General features: G+C 37.9%; 1 protein-coding gene across 1 annotated transcript in view; it reads right to left on the reverse strand.

Annotated features, from left to right (window-relative positions):
• The window catches only part of TMEM135 (transmembrane protein 135), a 159,646-nt gene that overhangs the window by 16,763 nt on the left and 116,200 nt on the right, over positions 1-26,683 (reverse strand). Inside the window, exon 7 of the mRNA XM_068181563.1 lies at positions 654-695. Coding sequence (XP_068037664.1) covers positions 654-695 — 42 coding nt within the window. The remainder of the gene's footprint in view (positions 1-653; positions 696-26,683) is intronic.

The raw sequence follows: 26,683 nt of genomic DNA on the forward strand, positions 1-26,683 counted from the left end.
AGTTACACTGTACCTTGGCAGTCTTGCCAAGGATAAAGAAGATATAAAAACTTTGTCATTCTGTAATGCAGCAAATAAGATCCACCTAAAAACACGGCAGCCATTTGCTTCCAGGAAAACATGGGTTATCATGAAACCCATATTTAGAAAGACAGAAGATAAATGCTCCTTCAATAACATGCAATTGTATGTCTGACTTTCCTTTAATAACAGTCCCAAATATGAAAGGATTTCTCTCTTGCCAACACACAAAGAGGAAACTGCCTCAAGCTGCACCAGAGGAGGTTTAGATTGGATATTAGAAAAATTTCTTCACTGAAACAATTGTCAAGCATTGGAACAGGCTGCCCAGGAAGTGGTGGAGTCACCCTCCCTGGAAGTATTTAAAAGACATGTTGATGTGGCACTCGGGGGCATGGTTTAGTTGTGGACCTGGCAGTGTTGGATTAAAGGTTGGACTGGATGATCTTAGAAGTCTTTTCCAATCCAAATGATTCTATGATTATGCCTTCTTGAAAATATGTTGAATACCCAAAAGTTTAATTTTAAAGCTACATAATTTTTCTTAGGAATAATCTTTTCTTACAATGTAGCTGCCACTGTGCATGATTCCTCAAAATCTTGCCTTACATAGTCACAGAAACTTTACTTACTTTAGTGCAGAGTATGTAAATCCTTTCAAGCCATCTTTGCACCTGAAAGACAGAACCAAAAGACTTCTCTATAATGGGCTGCTGGCAATATAAAGTGTTACAGATTAAATATGGCATAGAAGGGCTGTGGAGGAACACCAGCTTTTCATTAACAAAAACCAGCACGTTTGCAACAGCTCTGTGGTTATCCTCGATTCCCATTTGTCACCACAGCCTTGGGACATCTCTGAAACAAGGGACACAGTATCAAATGCCAGTGCTTCTCTTTTTTATCCAAACCAAGAGTGAAGAAATTTCTAAAGGATGGTAACAGAACCACTAGGACATCAATGTGAGATGACAAAGAACTGCTGCTTTATGGAAAAGTAGTCATGATGAGTTTAACAAAACAGAAGTTTTTACTGCAAGGAGAGAAAGGAGAGTTGGATCTCAATGAAACACCCACCCTTCTTGTGAAAAGCTGCAGGGAATAGTTTCTCTGACTTTGAGACAAATTGTTGTACTTTGCAAAGTGCTGATCTCTGCAGCTTCTTACTTTAAAAAGACTCCTAATCTGAAAGTCCCAGTTTTTCAATTATACAGTCAGTGGTTGCTCTGATTCTGAGCTTGATAGTATGTATATATATAATATATATCTGTTCTTACCAACTATAGGGCTCCTCTTGTGAAGAATGACCACAGCAAGAAGCCCATATTTGGCTATGAAGATTTGGGTTATTGACTTTTTTCTGTCCAGGATACAATAAAAGGAGCTGTAGCTTGCAGCTGCTACTGATTCCTCCTGAAAAACCACGTTGATAGCACAGGAGAGAGGAGATATTTGTGTTTTCTCCCCTTTTCTTTTTGTAGAATTGTATGGGGAACACATGATGGTAAAAATGCATTCCTGACACAATACACAAACCAGTAACTTATCAACACCACCATTACAAGAGCACACCTACTCTAAGGGAAGGCAGGACAGAAGTTGAAAAAGCTTTGTAAACAGAAGCAGCTGACGACAACCCTTTGCCTTCCACCTGCAGAGAGCAGATTGTCCCTGGAAGTGCTGTGCTCACATCCTTCAAGAGCAGGTGACACCATCTCCCAGAAGGCTCCCTGCATGGTCAACATGCACTACCAATGGCTGGATACACACAAAGAGCAGGAAAAACGTATCAAGATCAAAGATGTTCACAAATGAAGAATGTGCTGCTTTGTCCTGGCAGGGGAGTGCCTGGTGCAGAGCTGGTAAGACATCACAGCACTAAACACTCCAGAGAAATTCTTCCCAAGGTTACGACCTTCAACACATATGTTTCTAAGGACTTGGTATTGTCAGCATGTGCACAGTTACACACAGCACCAAAAAAATTATTGCAATGAGTTTGTCTTTTAAAATGACTGCAGTTAAAATATTGGTCACATATTTATGATGTATAGGGGTTTAAGGTAAATATGTAAAAATAAATTTGCTCATTGTATCTTTAATTAACATAGAACTTTGAAACCAAAGATATGCAGTAATTTTATTTATGATTCTTTACCCATACATACAATTCAGAAGCTGAAACACTATCACAGCACTTTTACAGAACGATGGACTCAAAGATGGATTGAAAACAAAAATTATGGACTGAAACAACTCAAATCAGCTTAGCCCAGAGATCACAGTGAATCACTGGCAGAAGTCCAGAGTCCAAATGCACAGGTTTAACATACACCCCACTCCATCCACAGTACCACAGTCCAGTTTCCTAAGTTTGATTTTAAACCTCCAGCTGACTGTAGGTTAAATTCCCTTTGAGTAAAGGGTGTCCAACACATTATGCCTGCAAGCTGCCAGCTCATGAATAGGGCTTTAGTTTCTACTTTTCCAGTAAATTAAAACCATACACAAACTGCAATCTAAACATGCACGTAAGTGTTTCTAGAATAATATCAGAACAGAAAAGTAATCACAGTATGACCATAATTATGTTTTCTCCTTAATCATGCCAATGCAACTGCATTTCCAGTTGCAAGTGTTCAATGATTCCTTTACTGCACCACCAGATGTCCCCGCCCAGCTGTGCTTGAAGCACCCTGATGGATGCTAACCTACAATTCATTTCCTTTAAATTGACCTCAAATCCTTTCTTCACTAATACCGAAAATCAGAAGACACCTGAATCACCAAAAGAGAAAACAGCACTCCAACCCCCCATTTTTTTCCTCCAATAAACAAAAAATATTTCTAATGCCTATTCAATACACAAAAAAATTCAATTCTATGCAGAAAGTATTTAGTGTTTTGGAATTTTATTAGTTATGCTTACTTTTCTTATTTTTTTAGTTGTTCTGTGTATTTGGAGCTACAGCTATGAATCTCCCTGAAAAATACATCAAAGTTAAATATGTAGTTCAGTAAGGAAGTGATGCTGAAGACACAATTAGAATTTTTCCCCTCTTAATTTCCTATTTATTTTTAACAAAGTAAAAAGTGCAAGCTCTTAAATAAAATTTAATTAATGTTGCTTGCTGTCTAAATTGTCTTCTGTGAAGCCATTCTGCAAAACTAATGGGACTGTGGAAATAGTGTTTATTGAGGGTTTTATAAACAGGAGCCCTAGAGAAAAAAATACTTGCAGTCAAGAGTAATTTGTACTGTAATTTCCCTTCTCTGGCATGGCCATTTTGCTCTTACAAATGAAGAGGCAACCAACAAGAAAACTGTAATTCTAATTTTTTGCTTTACATCATGAATTCACTATATTTAAGGTTTCAGAATGCTGGTCTGGAGATTGAAGTGATGTTTTTCATTCACTCACTAGGTACACAATACTGACAGCAACCAAAAAAGCCCTACACACTGACTTCAAATACTTTTTTTTTTTTTTTTTGGCAGGGGGAGGGGTGGGTGGGTGGGGAGGTGTGTTGTGACAACCCCCTTGCAGAGACATCACAAATTCAGTGACTGGCCTCAACACTGACTGCTGAGGTACAACACTGGCTGCACATGGCACTTTTCATGAACACCTGGCTGCTAATAACTGAACTAAGAGTAATGATTTGCTTCATACAGCCACTAATTGGTAATAGTAATGCCACCACTAATTGGTTATAATAACTTTTACTCAATGCTTCATTGCTCAAGGGGTGAAAAAGCCTGCACTCTGCTGCTGACCCCCCCGAGCTACTCAAGCTTCAAATGAGCCTAGTACAATGCATTACATGTGCCCAGCACTGCAGACACCCCTGAGAGGGGAAAAATCTAAATAGTGAATTATAAGGGGGGTTTAGGATACTATTCATCTTGCAAAGCCTGGGATAACCGAGTTGTATGGCATCAGAGGAACTTGGTGTAGCTCACCTACCCTTCTGCGAGGGCATGTAGTGATAGGACAAGGAGGACAGGCTTCAAACTGAGAAGGCAGGTTTAGATTAGATATTAGGAAGAAACTCTTCACTGTGAGAGTGACGAGGCACAGGTTGCCCAGAGAAGCTGTGGATGCCCCATCCCTGGCAGCGTTCAAGGCCAGCTTGGACGGATCTTTGAACAACCTCTTCTAGTGGAAGGTGTCCCGGCACATGACAGTCATTAAGGTTCCTTCCAAACCAGAACATTCTACTGCTCTATGTTTCCCACCACCCTGAATGTCCCAGGGATCAAATCCCATTCTGCAAGAGGTCAACACTGTTTTTTGCCCAGCAAGCAGTAATTTAAATGGTGCATAATTTGGCTGCATTTTCCCATCAGATGGGGATTGTCCCTGGTACAAAGCCAAGAGTGCCAGTGACTTTGCCAGCTGTCCCTGCTGGCACCATGTACCTGATCACACAGCAGAAATGCTCTACTCTGTTCCAGCTTGTGTTTGGCCAGAGCCCTGCTTGGAGCCGAAGGAGCAGGAGAATCAAGGAGCCAAAGCAATAAATTTGGGTTCTCAAAATTCCCCTGCTGGGATTATTCTGGCACATGAGCAAATATGGTTGATTTTAATTGTGCATATTTATAAGATAAATTTAACTTATGGCCACACACATTTATTTTTTCATAAAGGAAACAGCAAAAGTGGAATAGAGCCAAGACTTGATACAAACTATATTTCCAACAAGACATGAACTAACTCTAATTATGTTTGTATATGTAAAGAGGTGCTGTACATGAGTTAACTGTACTCTCCCTCCATCCTGTGGGAAGAATTTCTCACACTGAACTGCAAGCCTGGATGCCAGCAATTGTATTTTCGGTTTTTTTATTAGTATGTCTGTTTTGGGTTTTTTTATTAGTATGTTTTGTCATAGCTCTTCTCAAGATTTCCTCTGTGACCAATAAATATACACTGCACAAGAAACCTTCTGAGGGAACGTCACTTTTCACCCACGGAATTGGTAAGCAGAAAGCAGCTCACAGTAGTAACAACATGCCATGTTTAACAACATCCCCACAGTGCTTATGGTATCCTTCAGGGTAAGAGTAAATTAGAAACTCCTACATGTAGAGCTCTTATTATGGCCACATGGGAAGGAAGCACTTCAAGCACAGGACATGTGTTAGCATTTTACTGCAGCACCACTGCCTGTGAAGACTGGTCAGGGGGACCATGTTTCCATGTTAATGTGTCTTCTTTATGGAGGAGGGAGGATCATAGTGATGAAATGTGACTGTGTTTGAACATGCCAGCTATACCTCTTGCTATTAAATCCCTTGCTTTTAGGAATTAAAGGCTATCTAGGGTATTTTGTAACCTATGTTGATCTACAGAGGAATCCATTTTCTGTTTTAAGTTGCTTAGAGAAGTTACTGTATCTCCCTCCTTCTGTTTTTCAACTGGATTCCATGGTCTTGAATGATTAATTCCTCATCCTCTCCCCAGTGTTAAAAGTCAACAGCAACAGGTGTGATTTTTCTGAGATGTCTTCTGTATCTATTTCTCTTCTTCTTTTTCCATCTTCTCTTTTGCCCTTTCTTCTTACAAGTTGAGCTGCTCTTCCACATTTCCCCCCAGCTGTCCTTCTGTTATTCTCGAAAGCTCATTTCTCTTTCTTAAGAAAAACTGCATTGAGGAAATCCAGATGTAAATTTATGGGAAAAAATTATTCATACCGAGACTCTCCTGTGAATTTCCACTTCTATAGATTAAACATATATTTTCTTTCTATTTTTACACACAGGTCTTACCTATTCAGGCCAGAACTGTGAAAATAATATAAGGTATAATTATAAGCAAAAAATCTAATCTCCTACCCCATGGACAACATGCAGCTTTTGGAAAACATGTCAGAAATTGCATTAAAAAAATTGAAATCAGAGGAGTTGTAGTTTATAAAAATTATACTTCAAACTTTTAAATGTGCAAATGTAACCAGGATCAAAATTCAGTCAAAAGTCTCATAACGTGCTTCCAAATCAGATAGCTAACTTCTGTGTGTTTAACTAAAGAATGTATCCATGGCATTTCTTTTAGTTGTGCCTGAAGTATAAAATGATCTTTTGAAAAAGCCACGGTTTTGCAATCATTATATGCAGTGAATATAAAATCATATTTTATAAAAAAGTAAATGAACAAAGAAACCATAAATAGGGACAACATTCAAGGAGAAGGGTGAGATTAGCACCATGGAGGAAGTACATTATTTTTTTCTTGACCCAATTTGAATGCATCATTTCCAATACGTGGAAAGAAAAGGTGCCTGGAAATGACAAACCATGTAGTCAACAGTGACCTATGGTCCCATTAAGCTCTCATGTAAATCCAGAGAGTTATATTTTAGAACAAAAATTCTGCAATTCTGTGAATAATGTGACACTGCAATTAAAAGGAAAGGTATTTATATTGAAGTTAATTTACAATACTGGATTCAGAGTTCTAAACCAAAGTTGCTGTAAATCAACTTCACATCTGATTGTTAATCAAGTTTTCTGTGTTACTGTCAAATTGAAATCAGATTTCTACTGATGTTAATTATCCTACTACTTACAACACTCTCATTTCTTCAGAGATTAGCACTTTCTGAAATGTGCAAGTAACTTCAATTTCAGTAGGTGGAATTTCTCTTAAAAGATCTTGTAAACGACAAAAAAAGTTTTGTTAATTTAGCTGGATGCAATGTTCCATATTTTTTGTACCAACAATGCTGTGCTGTGGGCTCAGGAGCAACAACTGAATCATTCAGGTGGCCACGTTCCCATCTCAAAATCCTTCATCAAAGCCCCTGCCTCACAGAGCTAATAGAAGAAGCCAACATAGAACCATAGAACAGTATGGGGAAGTGACCTTTAAAGATCCTCTAGTCCAACACCCCTGCCAAAGGCAGGGACACCCTCCACTGGATCAGGCTGCTCATAGCCCCAGCCAGCCTGGCTTTGAATGTTTTCAGCAATGGGACATCTACCACCTCCCTGGGAAAATTTTGCCAGTGTCTCACCATTCTTAAAATAAAACATTTATTTCTTCTATCCAGTCTAAATCTACCCTTTGAGTTTAAAATCATTACCTCTTGCCCTGTCACTACAGGTTCTATTAAAAACGTGTAAATTATAAATCCACCTTCCTTATAAATCCCCTTTAGGTAGTGGAAGGTGCTCTAAGGTCTCCCAGGAACCTTCTCTTCTCCAGGCTGAACAACCTCAACTCAGCTTGTCACAGGAAATGTGTTGCAGCCCTCTGATCATCTTCGTGGCCTCCTCTGAGCCTGCTCCAATAGGTACATGTCTTTCCTATGCTGAGGACTTCAGAGCTGAATACAGTTCTCCAAGCAATTAAAAAGCTGACTAAACACTGAAGTTAAGGATTTATCTGCTTAGTTCAAGTGATTTGTTGAATTTTGCGAAATGATGTAATTTTTCCACTATTCAATTTTGGCCTTTTTCTTACAAGTGTTTTAACAAAATACAGCAACCTTCTGTTAAAGCAAAACCCAAACATTCTCTCCAAATCAGGCACAGAACAAAAATAGGAAATGGAAAAAAAGCCCTGGAGACATGGAGATGGGAAGTCAAATTGTCTCTAGAGGCATGATGACACAGAGAAATGTACCTCGACACGTGTACAAAGCCACGTCCACCTCTGGAGCCAGGGCTGCACTGATGCCGTCTCGTTGTTAGAACAATGAGTCAGTCACTGAAGGGACATGCTGTTACAAGACTACAAAACAAATAATCCTTAAACCCACAACAGGTTTTGCTCATTATTAAATAATAGTGGCACCTGAAGTGATTCTCTCTTAGAAGGAGACTTGTGCTAAACTTATCTACTGACAGATTTTCCTCTGGCTTTTTCTTATGGCTCTTTGCAAATGGAAAAAAAGAAAAAGATAGAAAAGAAAAAATAAGAGGCTAAATTTGCTGTAACTGTGTTTTGTAAACATACTTAATGCTCTTTACAAATGATTCAAAATTTCAGTGAGCTAAACTTCTCTCACTGATTGATTAATTCAAGCATTCAAGAGAAATGGATACATCATTTGATTTTCCCAAATTATCCTGTAATTGGATTTGAGGGAAAGGTTTGGCTGTATGCTTTGTTTCAATTTGGGGAAAATGTGATTAAAAGAAAATCCATTTATATTTTTACATTTATGAATCCTATCTCTGACATTTAATAACATATATGATCAGGATAAATTTATAATGAAATGAAAATATTTTAAAGAAATTAGCAGTCATTCTGAATGTGCCCAGGCCATTGCTGAGCTAGGATAGTGAAGACCAGGGAGCTATTTTTAGTACATTGACTTGAATTGAGATCTTCACTCTATTGTTCAGAAATATTTTTAATTCCGTATAATACAGAATGTTGCCAAAATCATCAAGACCGTTACAAGTATTTAGCCATAAGCAATAGGACAATATCAGCTGGTTATTACACACAAACTAAATGACTATGTTGCAATGTTTGTTGAAATTCAACTTCTATTTCTTTGTGATGACGACTGCTCCTTGCAGATTTACCCACTGACCTAGAGTTCACACCTGCATCTCCGAGATGAATGCTGTGGTATTTGCCTCTGATGCTTGTAAGTACCATAGGAAGTCTTGAAATTACATTAAAATGTAAAATCTGTTCTGGAAGAACCACAGAGTGAATAAAGTGTTTGTGCACAGCCTCAAGAAAACACTATTTTGAAAACCAAATTTCAGTGCAACCACAGAAATCCACTTCTAAGTAACTCCCTTGCTGGCTTATGCTTCACCAAGAGACCACATTTTACTCTAACATAACAGTTTTATTTTAAATTACTACAGTGCTGGCCAATTAGATCATAATTTTAGTGCTGCACATCCAGGTGCAGTATTTGGAATAGAAAGTTGCATCACCAAAAAAACCAAAAAGACCAACTTGAGAGACTGGTCATGAGACCTGGAGTGACCTGACACAAAGCCCAAGCCTACAGGTCACAGAGGGAGGATGTGTCACTTCTATGATGGACAATGCTTGTTCTTTCTTCTTCTAATAATCACGTAAATGTGGCTTCTGAACATCTGGAATTGCTTCCAATTTTCATTTTTTGAAAAAACATTTTTAAGAAAGAATTAACTCCATATCAAGAATGTACATAATCATCCAGATAAAACACAAGATTTCCTCAAAAATACAAAGAAAAATAAAATTAATTATGCTACACTGAATACTTGCTGCAGTTAACTATTTTAAGCAAGAACATGGTATTTATGAAAATAATCTACTAAAAATTATTCTGGGAAGCTAAATGCTGTTGGTATCCTTTAGGAAATCAGTAGAACCTCCCACAATTATTTCACTTTGTAATATACCACATCTGCTTTTGTCAGCTACAAAATATGTAGCATAATCTGAATTTTCCTGGCATTCCTAGAGAAGGTCAGGTACAGACTGATTGTGAGCCACCAAAGTGACCTCAATAGTGAGAAAGCTACATAACTGGGGGATGTTTAGTTATTTTTAGAAAAGACAGTGCTAAACACTAGCTATGGTACTGTCTGGGAAAGGAGGAATTAGACAAAACTGCAATTCAACTGGCTTCCTAAGGAGGAAGGTTATACATAAACAGACCCTGTAAGCACCTGGAAGACAATCATGAGGCCATGACTAACAATGAATACATGCTTATCAAGAAAAAATCCTTGTAACACTGGGTCACATTTTGTGACTAGGAATGCAAAGCGATCTGTGTCTTATGCTGTTGACTTAATTCAGGCTTTGGACCTAAAGCATGTGACTTTTTCTTACAAAAACAACCACACAAACATAATCTAATGGAAGATATCTAGAATGAATACAAAACTGGTTAGACAAGAGTAGTGAGAGAACAGCTGTCAATGCCTTCCTGAAAAACTGGAAGGACAGACCAAGTGGTACTCTACAAGGACCAATTCTGGATGTCTGCTACTCAGTAATTTCAGTAATGAGAGTGGTGACAGAGAAAAAAGTGCATGCCTACTACATCTGCAGATAATACTGAGCAGAAAATGGCTACAAGAGCTGCTAAAACAGGCTGAGAGAGTTGTGGTTGTTCAGTCTGGAGAAGACTTTGGGGAGACCTTATATCACCTTCTAATACCTAAAGGGGTTACAAGAGAACCAGAGTGGGGCTATTTAGAAAGACATTTAGTCTTAGGACAAGAGGCAGTAAATTTAAACTGAGAGCAGGTTCAGATTAAGTATTAGGAAAAAAAATTTCCTGTGAGCATGGTGAGACACTGTTACAGGTTGCCCAGAGAAGCTGTGGATGCCTCATCCCCTGAAGTGTTCAAGGTCAGGTTGGATGGGGCACTGAGCAACCTGGTTTAGTGGAAAGCGGCCCTGCCTATGACAGGGAGGCAGGAACTAGACGATCTTTAAGGCTCTTTTCAACCCAAACTATTCTGTGATTCTATGATTTTATTAAGTGGAAGAGATTGGCTCAGAAAAAAAACCAGGATGCTATTCATCAACAGCATGTGCATTATATGTACGTAGAAACAAGCAACCACACAAATACAGGGTAAGAACTGTGAAGCATTAAAAAGCAAAAGCTGATTTGGGATGCAAAATAAAGGCTACAACTTGCAAAACACCGAGTTGTCTTGCTCTATTGTATTTATCAAGCTTTATCAGCTGAAATAAATTGTCTTGTGCATCACAAAGGAGGATAGGGTAGAGAGAAAAAAGGGGGAGAAAAAATAGCAGTATGTGATTAAGTCTTTGCTACTAAAGTTTGCTACAAAGTAAAGCAAATAATCTATTTCCCTCATGTTTGTGGATGAGAGAAAAAGGAATGGACCAAAATTGTATCAAGATAAATTCAATTAGACTCTGTAAAACTCTTATACAAAAATGGCTAAGAATATATTGCTTAAGGATGTAATGGACTCTCCATTACCGAAGACTTTAAAGAAAAATAAAAGTCAGATATTTTACATGAATGTGGAGAAAATAAGACAATTTCTCATGACTTCAAGTCTTTTTATTCTACATTAAAAGACTGAAAAATAGTGCCAACACTTAACATAAATGTCCTCACATATCCAAAATTTAATCCAATGGCATAACCTGATTAAGGGGGAAACAAAAAGTGGAGATTCTCTAAAGCTGTTCTGAAAGTTTCTTTGTCCTTGATAACAAAGTATAACTGCATTAAATGAAAAACCAGAAAGTATCAGCCCACGGTCAACCCTTGGTTCCTTCAGCTGAAAAAAAAAAATCAAAAAATAGTAAACAAGTGCCAGAAAATCAGATTTTAACTTTTAATTCACCTGTTTTGTATTGGAATTTTCATGCACTTTTAATGTTCAAGTCACAAATGTAACCATTTGTCCTCCTAGAATAAAATCAATCTTGTCCTCATTTTACATTTAGCCAGCAAGCTCAGTGCACTTTGTTGTTGTTGAAACTATATAGCCGTATAAAAATGGTTTTGCAAACAAACCTTCACATGGCTGCAATCCCAGCAGGCCTGGGAATGGAAGGTGTTGCATTGTGTTTGTTATCCAAAAGTAAAGGTCAGTTTTGGAGCTTAACTTCATGAAGAAGAACAGTGCTAGTCAGTTATCAGCCCAAAGAAGAGGCACAGCCAGGTAAATAAATCCGCATGGATGAAATCCACATCTGGAGAAGCGACACAACTGGCTTGGCTGTGGAACACAACTGTGAGACAGCTGCAGGAAGGCCAGAAAACACATCTGCCACTACTTCTGTGTTTGATACACATGTGCAGCCAACTGGAATTAACTGTTCTAGTGGTCTGTCCCAGGCACTTTTTTCAAAGTCAATGTTTTGTAAGAAACAATCTCAAGTGTGACTGGTAGACCAAGGACTCAGTATGAAACTATGGGCTGTGCCTGTACCCATCCAGTTAAGCTGGCCATCCTTCTCCCCTTCTCCTGTGAATTCTCTTGTACAGAGCGCTTCAGGAGAGATCTTACATTTCTGTCTTGCTTCTAAGATGTGTTCCCTTTATAAAGGTTTTGTAAGAATAAATAAACAGGGATTGCTAATGACACATCTCCTTAATTCCAACAGAAGCACCAAACCAAATATGGCAAAGTAAAGAAAGAGTGTAGTATGCAAAGGAAATTTTTGGTCCACTTGACCTGCTAATACTCCACATTTTAACAGGAAAGGAAGAAAATCAGCAGACAAAATATTTGCACCATGAACCGTTCCTTCAGCTCTGACAGCTTTCCAGTGAAAAAGTTTAGACTAATAGCCAGGACATTTGGACTGTTTTCTTCAGGGGATTACATTCCTCCATCTATCTCTTCCCAAGCCAGAACATGTCTTTTTTCTAACTGCACCTGATGCTGACTCATGGACTACTCTGGACACTGCAAAGCCATGAAAGCAGATTAGACAAGGCGGCTTAATTTTTAATTTGCCGTTGTTAGGTAGAGAGGAATCCAAGTTCTAGTGGCATGTTCTTGGTGTTATTTTACTACTTTAATATACTCGTCAACGATATGCAAACAGTGTTCCTAACTTCATATGGCAGATGTTAACTCTTGGACCCATATAATTTTAATTGTTTATAACAAAGTTATGAAAACTAGCCAGCTGTGGATAAGATCATTATGGTTTCAGAATTTTACTTGTAATCCAGGAAGAAACTACAGCAAAAGTTTTACTTTTGTAAGGCAACCACTGTTCAACAAAACTACATCAAAGTCAAGTAAGTTAATAACAAATACATAAATCAGGCAGCACGTAGCAGCTGCATGGGCTTTCATTCTACCCATTACTTGCTAAAGGTTTAATTAAATTCATTATTTTCCACTGGCTACTAGAAATACAATATTAAAAAAAAAAAAAAAACTATAGTATTTTACATGTTTCCCCTAAAATACACTGATTGAAGTTGAAGGAGAAAAGTATAAGCACTAGTAGAAGTGGAAGAAATTGAAGTTTTATGAAATTACGTAGTTGCATGAATGTGCAGATTCATGGTAAATATGCAAAAAGGACAATTTTTTACATAACTGAAAACAAACTACTCTTCAACAGGATTTAGGAAACTGCCAGCACTTGTGAAAAGAGATGATTAACACTGTATTCAACCAAGAGCTGATGTTTAAAAAAAATATGAAGAAGTCATGTTTTGAATTGATGTGTTTCAGTCTATGATGCTGAGAATAAGGAAAGGATTCATGGCAAGGATTAGGATGCTACAAATCATATGGAACATATGAATAGGAGTCTGTTTTCATGTATCAATAGGGGTTTAATTTCTGAATGAGAAGCTTAAGCAAGGGCACATTCTTTTGTAGAATATCCCACGGGTTTCCTAGAATACACAGATGTAGTGACATCCTCACTTCTAACTTTATTCAATAGGTTCTTATAAATCCTTGATGAATGTTTAATTTAATTCCTAAAAAAAGTAACATATTAATAATTTTTTCTGAGGATAATAAAAATAGAAATAAAGTTCATGACAAAGAGGAACCTAAATTCCCTCAGCCTAAGAAGAAATATTTATTAAGGAGAACTGCTTATAACTTCTCAAAGTTTGCTACTCTGATTGCTATCTGAAACCATGATTTCCCAGGGAAAAAAACAACCCAAAGCAAAACAGCTGGAACTCATCCTAGAGATAAAAAATAAATCATTTGCAAGTGAATTCCACAGTCAGAAGCCCCAGTCAGTACTCTATACAAACAACAAAACAAACAAAGCCCAGAAGGAGCATTAACATCCCTGGTAACTGGTGTGTACTAATTGCAGAGCATCAGGACAGCTTCAGTGGAAAAGCAGAGCCTGAATAGAGTCTGATAAATCTACTACCCTCAAACACTCCACACAGTATTCTTGACCCTGTAGGTCACAACCTTTTGCTCCCAAGTCACTCAAGCCAAAGGGAATAAAGAGGTTTATCCCATTCTGTTAAGTCCCTGTAATCATTTTTTACAGTTTTAAGTCATCTAGCATTATGTACATAACAGTTTGGTGTATCACACATGGTCTTTTCAAACAAAAATTCAACAGACAAAATGGATGTAAATTAAACACCTGTGATGTAGCCCAAAACTTTACGAGTTTAATTACTTTTATATTTAGCTTGTAAGAATTCTATGTAGTAAACAATTTGTAGCAGACAAATTAGATGTAATAGCCTCCAATTATGTCTAAACCAAACAAATACAAATTAATTTACAACAGAAGAAGGTTAGAAATTTATCTAAAGCTTAAATTCACAAAGATGGGAAAAACACATACTGACCACAATTGGGCAAGAAAAACAGGGTACCATCAGAGAGCAGCATAGTCATAAATATGTCTTTAGATAGTTTTCATTCTCAAATTTCACATCGCTAACAGTTTGCTGTCAAATATAATATTTCTTTTATGGTGTAATTTGGCTGGAGTCTGCCAAATGCACTGTGTAAAAATGATTACTTCACCTTATGAATCACTTTCCATCAGAATACTTTTAAATACAGCTGTGAACTTTTGTTCTAGAGAAAAACAACAATTTTACACTGTTGATTTATCGATGATGGAGCAGAAGGTGGAGCCTGGGGATTTAGGATGTTTTGAGGTTTTTTTATATTCACTTACTTGTTCTGTATTTTAACTACTTTTATAAATACATTTCAAAATACATAAAAATATGTGCATTGTTAGCTTGCAAAACAGCATTATATGGCATTCAGAGATTATTGTGTTTCATAACATGCTTGCGAAAAACTGACATGGGGAATGCAGCCAAGAGAGTTTTGGGGGTCACACTGCAGGCTGGAATATCACTTTGGACTCCATTAGGAAGAACACTTTAGCCATATTGCTAATCCTACTAGTAATGGTAAAGTCTAAATGCTCTAGAGTCATGTACAAGGGCCACATCTTGCAGAACATGCAGATGTGTCTAAAACTGGCAGTTTGAAAGGACAAAGTAAGTAATGCCTGTCTTACTCATGTTAAATCCCAGTAAGAGTACTTCATTAATTCTTTTCTCATTTTTGGATTCATGATCCATCCTTATGGGCCAGAAGAAAACACATGCAAGAAAGTTTAATATATAAGGAGCAAATGAAAGTTGATTACAAACAATCTGCACCAGGAACAGCGTTAGTGTTTTCAACGGTGTTTCAGAAAAAGTTTCCATAGCAGTTTTTTTGGTGTTTGTTTATAATGTGCACAGAATTATATTATTAAATGAATCTTCTCTGGAAGGTTATCCTCCAAAATGTTGTGTATTCCTATTATCAGGGCAAATATTCCAGAATTAAGACTTCTTGATAGAGGCAAGCGACACTGATGTCCAGATAACTAATGAACCCTGTAGCTACAACCATGACAAAGCAGCATGTACCTTGAAGCTTCAGAATACTTATGTGGTCAAGTCACAGAGGCTCCACTGAGCACCTGGTGACACACATTTTAGCTCTCTCTTGATAAATTGATACAGTTTGATCTAGACTCAGTTCCAGACCTTCTTATGCCTTGTAAATGGGTAACAGGGGCTGCAGAACACCTTTCCTCACATGGAAGGTTCATGAAGATGCAAGAGGCTGTGTAGTGGTGATGTCAAATAAGAAGACAGGGTAACGCTGCACCTCTTCATTAAACCTACTGATTCGCCAGGAGAGGTTTCCACAGAGGAGCAGTGCATGTACAAATCTCCTGGTGTTTTGTATTTTCAAGCTGGAGAGACAGGCGATGGAGAAAAGACATCTTTTATCTTAGATTTATCTTGCCCTCCAGGAGGATTCAAACTCTCTTACCAGACATGCATATTACCAAGTTTTTTTGGGGGGGTTTGTATGTGGTTTTTTTTCTTGTTGTTCCATCAATACAGAGCTTGCATTGTTACAAGCAGTAATAACCTTAAGTTATACTGAAATTGTGTCCCAAATGAATTTAAACTAAAAATTAACAATCATAGAATTAAAGAATTATTTGTATCCAAAGGTACCTTATAGCTTATCTAGTTCATACTCTTCTATTATAGGCAGGGACACCTTCCACTAAACCAGGTTGCCGAGAGCCCCATTCAACCTGGCCTTGAACATTTCCAGGGATGGGGCAGCCACAGCTTGTCTGGGAAACCTGTGCCAGTGCCTCACCACCCTCATAATAAAGAATTTCTTCCTTCTAACTAAATCCATTCTCTTTCACTGTAAAGCCATTCCCCCTTGTCCTATCATTACATGCCCTCGTAAGAAGTCCCTGGAAGGTGCTATAAGCTCACACTGGAGCCTTCTCTTCTCCAAGCTGAACAACCCCATCTCTCCCAGCCTGTCTGCACAAGAGAGGTGCTCCTGCTCTCTGATCATCTCCATGACTCCTCTCTGGATTCTCTCCAACAGGTTCACATCTTTCCTGTGCTGGGACCCCAGAGCTGGACGCAGCACTGCAGGTGGGGTCTCACCAGAGCAGAGCTAAGGGGCAGAATCCCCTGCCTTGCCCTGCTGCCCACACTGCTTTGGATGGTCAGCTTTCTGGGCTGTAAGGGCACATTGCCAGGACATGTTGAGCTTCTTGTCAAACAATATTCATCAACTCTTTGTTCTGAAACATCAAAGCCATGTCTTACACAACTCAGATTTTGAGTATATGCACACAGTAAGCATTTTTATTGCTACTTTATCTAACTTGCCAGCACATCAAACCATAACTTGATGAACTTCTCTGGCTTCCAGGGTTTTTTTGTTTGGTTGTTTTTTTCCCCAAAAATGTTGTTTTCCTTTTTTTGTTATTACTAGTTTTAAAAAAATAATCTATACTGAGAAGAGTGCACATGAACAGTTACCCTTTTAGAGACAAGAAAAATACCAGACTTTTAAATGCTCTTCATTATTGATTAGACAGGGGTTTTTTTGATCATCTCCATTCAACTTCAACACGACAGTGGCAAAGTTGTTTAAAACCTGTCAGGCTAAATCAATTTTGTTTTTTTCATGAACAGTTAAAGCAACAATTTCTTCCAGGAGGAAATGAATTCACGGAGCCTGTTTCCTGGGAAATGTGCAGAGCGAGCATATTCCATGAGTGCAACACCCTCACACGCTTCTAAGAGGTCTGCAAAAGACTGAGTTCATCCAGGAGCATGTGATCACCAGCACACCTGTCTTGTCTACACAACTGCTTATTGTCATGAAAAAAAACAGAATCTTCTGTATCTTTGGGACCTTTATGCTTTTACAAATATGACCAAAACTGCCTCTAGGGTTCAAAGCTTCCTTAGGAAAGAGACTGGCAGAAACACAAGGTAGTGCTGCAGGTAACATCCTTTAAAAACCACGTGAAACACAGTCAGGATTTCACTTGACTAATACACGAGGTCTTACAGTTATCTCCCCTGACAGAAATGATGTCTGTTAAAAGGCTAACCTGAAAAAGATACACTGAAGAAAAACAAACTTTCGCCGACTCTTATCTTTTTCACATCTCATCATCTGTTTTTGTGGGAAGTTTCTATTAACATATGTTCACAATATGAATTTCAAAAGTCACATATTAAATTCAATCCATTATATTTTGAAATGGAGATTCTCATATATCACTTTTCTTACCCTTTTTTGCCCTCAGATTGCCCCATTCTGCCAGCATAAAGCAGCTCAAATTTAAATCCACAATGAATTTGAAAATCACACAATTTGTTGCTTAAAATCTCATTAAATGAGCAGTTTTAAAATTTACATGAGTCATTTTTCTAAACAGATATACCACAGCTACAGTGTTTTCTCTTTTGCAAAACATTCAAGGAAACACCACAAAATTATATGAAGCCAGAAGAAAGTGCCATAGTTTGTTTGCCAGATTGCCTTAATCAATGCTTTAGTGAATTGTGATAATTTGAGTTATAAGTGCTTTACAAAGAAAGCCCACACTCCATAATACATTTATGCAAAAATGTAACTGTGGATGTTTATATAAATTAAATATAATATACATTACAAATTACTCCTCAGACCCCAGTGTTAGCTGAAAAACCAAAATATTGCACAAGCTTGCACATCAATTAATTTATGTATACCAAAAGAATTATTCATTTTACTGACAAAAACTGACTCATTTCTCCAAGATGAGTCTCAAAAAAATTTCAGAAAATATAACAATGGAAAATTTGCTGTTGGATGCTGGTTCTTTGGTATCATTTGGATAAAGGATTTTTCTCAAGGTTAGCTGAGAAAGAGCTTGTCAGTGACTGCAGTCATCACAACATAAAAGCAAACATTATGAAGACCGTATTTCATTTGCAGGTAAGAGCAGAATGAAACAGTAAAGCATTACAATTTGGGACATTCACATTTTTCTCATTCTTAAATGAGGTTCCCAATATCAGAGAAAACTACCTTTTTTTTCCCCTGTTGATTTTTTTTAAATGGCGCTTTTTAAACTGGAGAACATCTGGTGGGCCACCCTATCATTCAACAGGGCATGCCAGAAAGGCATGGAATCTCATTAAATTTTGTCAAATTCCTTTATGAAACGAAGTCACCAATGATACACATATAAATTTTCACACACACTTTTTTTTTTTTCTGGTCTTGTCCTTTAGTGGAGGTACCTGTACTAAGGGATACAATTTGTTAGATGCTGTGCCCACACTGTGGCAACACAGAGACATGGCTGGAAGGAGACTGCACTGCAGGATCATACCTGTTACCTAGAGTAAGCAAACTTAATTCTCAGCAAGGAACCACACTTCTGATAAGCAAAACTTATTCCTTATTCTGAAAACTCATCAGACTTATTTGCTGTGAAACCTTTCACTAAGGAAGATGTGAAAAGAAAGGGAAATTAAAAGGTGGAATTTCCTTCCCTAAGCATTCTGCTGGCCTCAGCAGGCAGCTCAGTGCTCAGTTGAATCTGTTTAGATTTAAGAGACATAAAACATGGCTTCAGATCTGGGTGGTCTGTGTGAATATATGAATTGGCTCACCTCCAAAATAATATTTTGCAGCTTTCTTTTCCTCAAACAATAAATTACATCCACTTTTGCAATAAAATCACAGGGTAGTGTCTGACAATACTGTTCCTCCACATCTACTGCTGGGTGTGTATCGCTGACATCCACCTGCTTCTTCCATTTAAAATAGCAGATCACTTCAGTAAAACTATTATTACAACTGGATGAGCAGATATAAAGTCAGAAGGCACTGGTTTTATACAGTTTTATAAACAGATCAAAAGTCTTTTTTTCATCATGCCCTACAGAGAAAAAAAAAAAAAAAGGCAGCTCTCTCTCTGTAAAATTAGCTATGTGCAAGGTGTAGCCAGAACTCTGCTGAAGCCAGGAAAAATCTGACAAGGAAGAAAAGAGCTGTAAAACTGAGTCGTACCATAAATTGCTGAAGAAATCAAAATATCAAGCTACTACCTTCTGTAAGACATTTTCTGTCATAAAATCATATTTCCAATAATATGAACATCTGTGTAGTGCTTCAATCATCTTCACAGCACCTCAGGCTTATTTAACACTACATGAGTTCCTAAGTGTAATCCAAAATTAACATTCCATCCAATCCAATCTTGTCAAGTCATACCACACCTCTAATTATGTGTCTTATAAATACACTGGTTTGAATTTTTATTTTATATTTTATAGTTCCCAATTATAACTGATTTTTACACAGGAAACAATTCTGAAGTCTTAGTAAGCATTAAGAGAATATTTTGTCTTACTGTATTACTGGTATTTCAAAGGTAAATCTGCTAAATAGAGTATTTAATTTTCTGAGACCAAAACCCACATTATGTCACCTTTAACTGTGTGGTAAGTATCCATATTAAACCATTAAAATCCCATGCTGCCTGACAACCACCAGTCAAACATTGTATTTAAAGAAACGCTGTTATGGACTTATCATTTAAAAAAATAGTGTTTGGTGGAAAAATGGGGAATTTACCTAAAATCTGGTATCTGCTACAAGCATGTCAACAACACTTCACTTTACTTGTGCTGTATCTTTCCACTGGCATCCACTAACAGGTCAATTTCACTCTATGTTTTTCAAGCAGCTTTGAAACCCAAACAACTTAAATTTAAACACACCAGAACAGCGCCTGCTCTGAGATCTCCAACCACATCCATGCAGCAATAGCACTGCTGGGTATTCACCAACCATGCCATTGCCAGAGAGCACAGCAGGCCATGCACATGGTCTGTGTGCCACAGACCACAGCTGTTCATGAGGGACTCCAGTTGAGCCTAACAGAGGACTCAGTGGATGCCATGACCTGCACTCAGATCATCACCACCGACAACACTCACTTCTTCAATACTGAGGAATTTCCCACCCCTGAAAGGGATGGGGTAGCCCTGCAGGAAGGCTTCTACGTGGCTTCCTCTATATTTCCTCAACCTACAGCAGTCAGGCTTCAAATAAGTTAATCATGTTTTCTCCTAATTGCTTCAAAGATGGAAAGGGAAATTCCTTCTCTTCCATTCCCCAAAGAAGGATTCAGAAGCTTTCACAGCATGGACTACTCAGGAAGCAGCTCTGTCACATCAAATAGATGCTACATCAAACTGTAGATCCTACATGTATATCCTAGGTTCATGACCAGCCATAGCCCCAACCATTATCAGACTGGTTTACACATGACAGGGTCTCATACAAAGACTGCTCCTGTTTCTTGTGACTACAGCAGATCCGTGGGGGTTGGTTTGCACCTTCACAAGAGACGCTTCGCACTCTAAGTGCCATACTCTGCCACTTAGAAGGCACCACTTGAGCATCTTCCTCCAAGGAACGGGGCAAATGCTTGTTTACTAGCAGAGCTGAAACACATCATCACCTTAACATTAAAAACAGTAAGTTCGACATACGTTGTTCCCCTGTCTCCAACTACACAAGCTATCATTTTTCCATCTTCCAAGACTCTGCAGAGATAGGAGAGCAAGGAGCTATGTCCTTGGCTCTGGGGAAGGCAGGCAGGTCAGTACAGAATGCCTGTGGCGCAGACCTGGCTCTAACAGGCGCCCCAGCCACACAGTCCCACCTTGCAAGTACAGAGCAAGGGCTCACAAGCCGTGGCCTCCCAGAAGACCAGGAGGGATTTTTCTGCAAGCAACTTCTAGCACTGAGACTTCAACTCAATGAAGGAATGAGACCTCCTGTGGGGCAGGAAGATGGAGGTGGGGGGAGATCAGTCACCCATGATTTGCACTCTGCTGCCAGGTCTCCAGCTGGGTTAAGCATTGTGTGACAGACCTGAAATCCTGATCAAGCCTTGATTTATGCTTCAGCATGTTTCACCAGTGCTTCTCAGCAGGACTAGATGAATCCTTGATCTGTTCCAGTACAATGATTTCTATGAATGCTCATAACCTTGGAAGGATCTGTGTAACATTTGAACTTGCATTTAGCTTGCTCAATGCTCAGCTTCAAACACTGAATAAAATTCAGGTTGCTCACTTACCTTATTCTGCCTATTCTGCACACTTAAAAAAACAAATTTTAGAAAAAAATACAAATATTTTAGAAAAAATACCAATTTTGTAGAAAATACAATCATTTCTTAGATCTTAATTTAGGCCTGAATTTAAAAAAAATTGTGAGATAAACAGTTCATACTGTATCAAACAATGTTACTTTTATAAAATCCTTAACCCCAGAAAAGCTTGATTTAATTACTGAATTAAATAAATGTAGCAAGAGAGACAGCTAGCCCTTGAGCATTCTTCCTGAATTCTGTCTCAACCACGCTCATGCAGGTCAGACACCGACAGACAGTCATACACAAGTGACAGTAACTACAACTGCCAGTGCTCAGAGAGCTCGAATAACTCTCTACCCATGCACAGCCAGGAGCCCATTGACATCACCTTTTAAAACAAATGCAAAAGAAAAAAAAAAGTGTAACGATCTTAAGAAATTTCCTGTTATTCTGCTCAAGAGAAAACCCCCACCCCTTGTCCTTCACATGTGGAGGAGAACATCAGCATCTTCCAGGCTCAGGACTCAGGGCAAATTTTGTTAATGAGCATTACAGACAGATTTCCAAAGCTGTAACTTGTGAGGCCTTTGGAGCACCAGGAGCTCCAGACTCCTTAGGGGTCCCTGACCTTCCCTTCACAGGTGGGTGCCACAAGGCTGAGGACCAGAGCTGCTCTGCTTCCTACCTGCCACCTCACTGACTCTGGAAAGACTGAGTTTGCAGCCCTACTTCCTGTTGGTTTTCCTCAAATTAAGCTCAGTTTGATCCTTACAGCTCCATTTAATGTCTAATGTACCACCTTGAGCAACTCCGGCAGTTAGTATCAGGGAGAGACAATTACCTAGTTACAGAAATACTATACACAATGCAAACAATACTTTCCTCTTTATATCCAAGAAGGCCTGAGGTTTTATAGGGTGTTACTTAGGAAATATTCATTACACAATTATGCAAAGAAAACAATGCATATTTTGTTTTACTGTGTCTTGCTCAAGCTGGGGGAACCAACATATTCACCATCAACTACCAACTTACTTGATTGTGAAAACTAAGCAACTTCTTCCTCTTTGTTAAACATCCACATCAGAAACCACCTGAGATTATATTAGATTCAATATCCAATTTCCAAGTGATACTTTTAAAACACCAGGCAAAATAATTCAGGCATTATTCCACTTCAATAATTTTTAAATCAATAAATCTAAAAAAGTGCTTATATATTATTCCAACAAATAACAGCAAAGAATACTTAAACTAAAAAGAAAACTAAAATAATTATTTAAATAATTATTTCTCTTCCCATGATTTTTTTTAGTTGCTAGCATACTCAATATCAAAAAAGTTCTTAAAAATCAGGAAATGTCATTGTAGAACTACAACATCTGATGTTTAAAAAGAAAAAGGAATTTACTATTAGGTCTTTAAAAACCTTAAATGAACATTTAAGTGGCAATGCCTTTTGAAGCACTATCATGCAATGGCACTAAACTACAGATGTAGTTAAACTTTCTTTTACCTGCCTTTATCTTTAAAGCTGCAATTCTCACACAGCACTAAATAAATGACATGAAAATTGCAACTCAAAAAGGACATTTGAGTGCACATTTTAAAGTAGTGGTACTTGAAAACTCTTAGATAAAGAGGAGATTTCTGGAAAACCTTTGTCAATATAAAAATGCCGATGAGGTTATCCATCTTCTACCTACCAAGATATTTAAAACAAGATATCTGCACCAAATTAGATTTGACATAAGATGAAAAGAGCAAAGCACAGGAGAAGAGATGCTAAGCAGAAGAGGGAAGGTGTTGGATTCTTGAGATGAATGTCAAGTATGCCAGGTAATCATTTCCAGCTAAGTGGAAAAAAAAAAAAAAAGGCTATTACAGAGCAGATGGCTACTGAAAGAGAAATTCTCCAAAAGCTCAATCTACCCGGTGGCAGAGTAATAGCTATGTGTAACTAGCACCCTGAGGTTTACCAACAGACTAGCAGCACACAGTGTGCCAAGGAGCACTTGTGGATGTGAGAAATTATCCTACATTGCACACACCTTAAAAGCCCTTGAGACCTGAATTGATTTTATCTCTACATTATCGGACACCTTCTGAAATGCTAAAGGGTGTGTGGGTTTTTTCTTCATTCCCTGCTTTTGCAAATAAAATAAAATCACAGAAAAATCACAAGCCTAACAGACCATCTCATTTGGGGAAAGGAGACCTCCAGGACTCATCTAATGGGCATAGGTTAGGATATCCTGTACAGAATTAAGGGTTAAACATTTCCAGTTTCCTGGAAAGCCCCTCTAAATAGATGACTTCTTTATGTGTAATCTATAGAACAGAAAAGAAAAGACTGGAAAAAATAAGACCACGCACTTAAGTATTCACAAATCTCATCTGGGTGCTCTGACAATTTAAAACACCAAATCTTCCATAACATGGAATCTTAAGTTATTTCAAGTAATAGAGGGCTTCTGAATATACATACACATATACACAAAATATAGTATTTATATACAAACTATTTTTGTTCAAAGTCAAAGAATAGTTTCAGCTGAAGTTGTACTTTACAAGGAGGAATGGAGAGGTACCAATTAGAGGGCAAATAACAGAAATGCACATTTTAAATTTAATTTAGCAGAAGGCAGTCAACCAAATAGTTCCCAGATCCTAAAACATACCATCATAGCTTTGGACGTTTTCCAAAATCTTGTTAACTTTATATTAAATTAATATAGTAATATAAATTAAAGTCTTAAAATGTACGTGCAGATCCAATGCCAGAGAACTTCTTTAAAATTGCAACTGAAATGGAACTGAAAGTGCAGGCATTTCCACTTTTGAGTACATTATTTAATGAGACTAAGAATATTCAAAAGAAAATTGACTTTATATTCATTTTCTCTTTCCTGAGAAATGCTGCATTTTTCTTCAATGCCTCTCATTGAAACCTAGATAACTGCCTGTCAACAGATACATGTGAGCACAAATGTGCATATCAGTCACAGTAATTCTGAGTACCAGGTGCCATGTTCAACATTCTATTAATTGCTGCTATGCTACTTCATTGCAAGGGCACTTTAAAGAGGGATATGCACAGAACTATGCATAAAATTAGTCTTTTGTATTTTTAAAATTATTAGTAGCTGCCTGTGAATTGAATATGTCTGAAGTAAGGGTGTGCTGAGAGGCCAAGATGCAATAAAGAAGCACCAGGCTGCTTTTTGTAAATCACAAGAATAACTCCTGGGTAAGTTGCTCTATGCTTCCCAAAGACAACTGACAGCAGATTAACAGTGAACCTACTGTAAATGATCACATCTTCAACTTTAGCTTATCAAACATAAAATGCAAGCAAATGTTCCTTATATTGCCAAAGAAAAAAGCAGGGATAATGGTTAAGAAACTCAAATAATTTATTCCTGCACTTTCCCTTTACGTTCATCACTTCTTAAAACACACTCAAGCACTTTATAACACCGAATAAACCATTCTGATAGTGGTCTAGACCAGTCAATGGTTTTACATTTTATTCAATGTGATTTCCATTGTATTTCTAATATGACTCTTTAGACTAGAACTGCTTGGGTGGGTTGTGCTGCTACAACTCAAACTGACACTGCCCTGTCACCTACTCACAGCACACTCAGTACAGTCAAAACATTCACACTCTTATCAGAAGCCACAAATAAAGCCCCAAAACTCTCAAACGATTTGAAAGCTTTGCTTTCAGCACAAGGCTTACCCTTTGTTTGCCCCTGTGAGAAGAGGTGCATCAGCAAGAAATTATCAGTAACCTGTCAGTCTTTATTACAGAGTGACAACAGAGGATAAGTTAAATTCCAATTTCATTAAGTCAGCTTTGGAAGGTGACACATGCTGAAAACCTAATAGAGCTACCTTTTAGCTGTGTCTAACATTTAACTTTTCTCAAGGACAGGGACAAATTAAATCACTTTCTTATCTTATTTTATCAACTGATCTTTACAAAATTAGAAGAATGAACTCAAAGCAGAATTACAGAAAGAAGCTTTTCTATTTATTTATACATTCTGGTTTCAAGCATTTTATGACTTCAGTGTTTCCTCAAGTGCTATAGGCAGTTATCTCTTTAGTTAATTCTTCATGCAGCAACAGAGAGAGAAAAGATACTCTAAACCAGGAAATGAATAATTGGAAAAACCTGAAGTTCCTTGGTATTTCCATCACACAATTGATGAGATTTCAAGATTTCAAAAGCCTTCTACAGCAGCTGCTAAATTAAGACCTGCGCTACAATCATGTATCCTTTCTTTCTTCAGGAGACCTTGCACTCCTGGAAGAAATGCATACAAACACGTATAGAGACCCAGACTATGACAGCTACCACACGTTTACACTGCATGAAGCCACAAAGGTGTTCCAGCACATCAAAGGTGTCTTCAACACATCATCTTCCGCTCTACAGCTGATCTTTGTTCCTTCAGCGGCGTATTTATTTTGCCAGCCATCCTTCCTCAGAAATTCTACCACTAAATACAATCTGCTGTTCTTTGGCACCTAAGTGATAGCAAACATAGTATTTCCAATAGATTTGCTTTTAAGAGTGATGGTTCATGCCTTATGCAGGAACAGTTCCTGCAGGGAACAGAAATCACTATTTTTAAAAAGTCCAATATAAATATCAAAATTTCCATGTTAGTTTGACACCAGCCATTTAGCCTCCGTGTATGAATGCCAGCCCACTTGAGTTCTCCTGTTCTCGGAATCAACCTGCACTCTCAGAGACAGGGTCATAATCACACTTGAACTTAGACCACAGGTTATATAGAATAATGACATAAAATTACAGAAGAAATTTCAAATAGCCACTTCTCTATCAAAAACAAGGACTGCAGCTCTACCCTTTATGTCAACCCTGGTCATCAGACCATCCCTCACTATTTGGTGAGTACTAATATTAGAAAGTTTCTCAAATATAAGTATTTCTAACCCACGTCCAGACCCTGCAATTTTAGACTATTATTCCTTTTGCTTTTTGCCCAAAAGAGAGTCCTTTATTCTTGTCCTCATTAAAGAAGTACTGCACACATGAGAGACTATTATCAGCTTAACTTCTTTCTAGAGTAAACAAAACATTTCAAGAAATTTCAAGTTTCTCACACAATGTGGTCTATAAATGTCTGATCACTTCCACTGTGCTCTGGCTTTGAACAATGTGTCCACCAATTTTGTTACTGCAGCTGA

This window comes from Anomalospiza imberbis, chromosome 2, assembly GCF_031753505.1.
Source record: "Anomalospiza imberbis isolate Cuckoo-Finch-1a 21T00152 chromosome 2, ASM3175350v1, whole genome shotgun sequence".
In the NCBI taxonomy this organism is placed as follows: Eukaryota; Metazoa; Chordata; class Aves; order Passeriformes; family Viduidae; genus Anomalospiza; species Anomalospiza imberbis.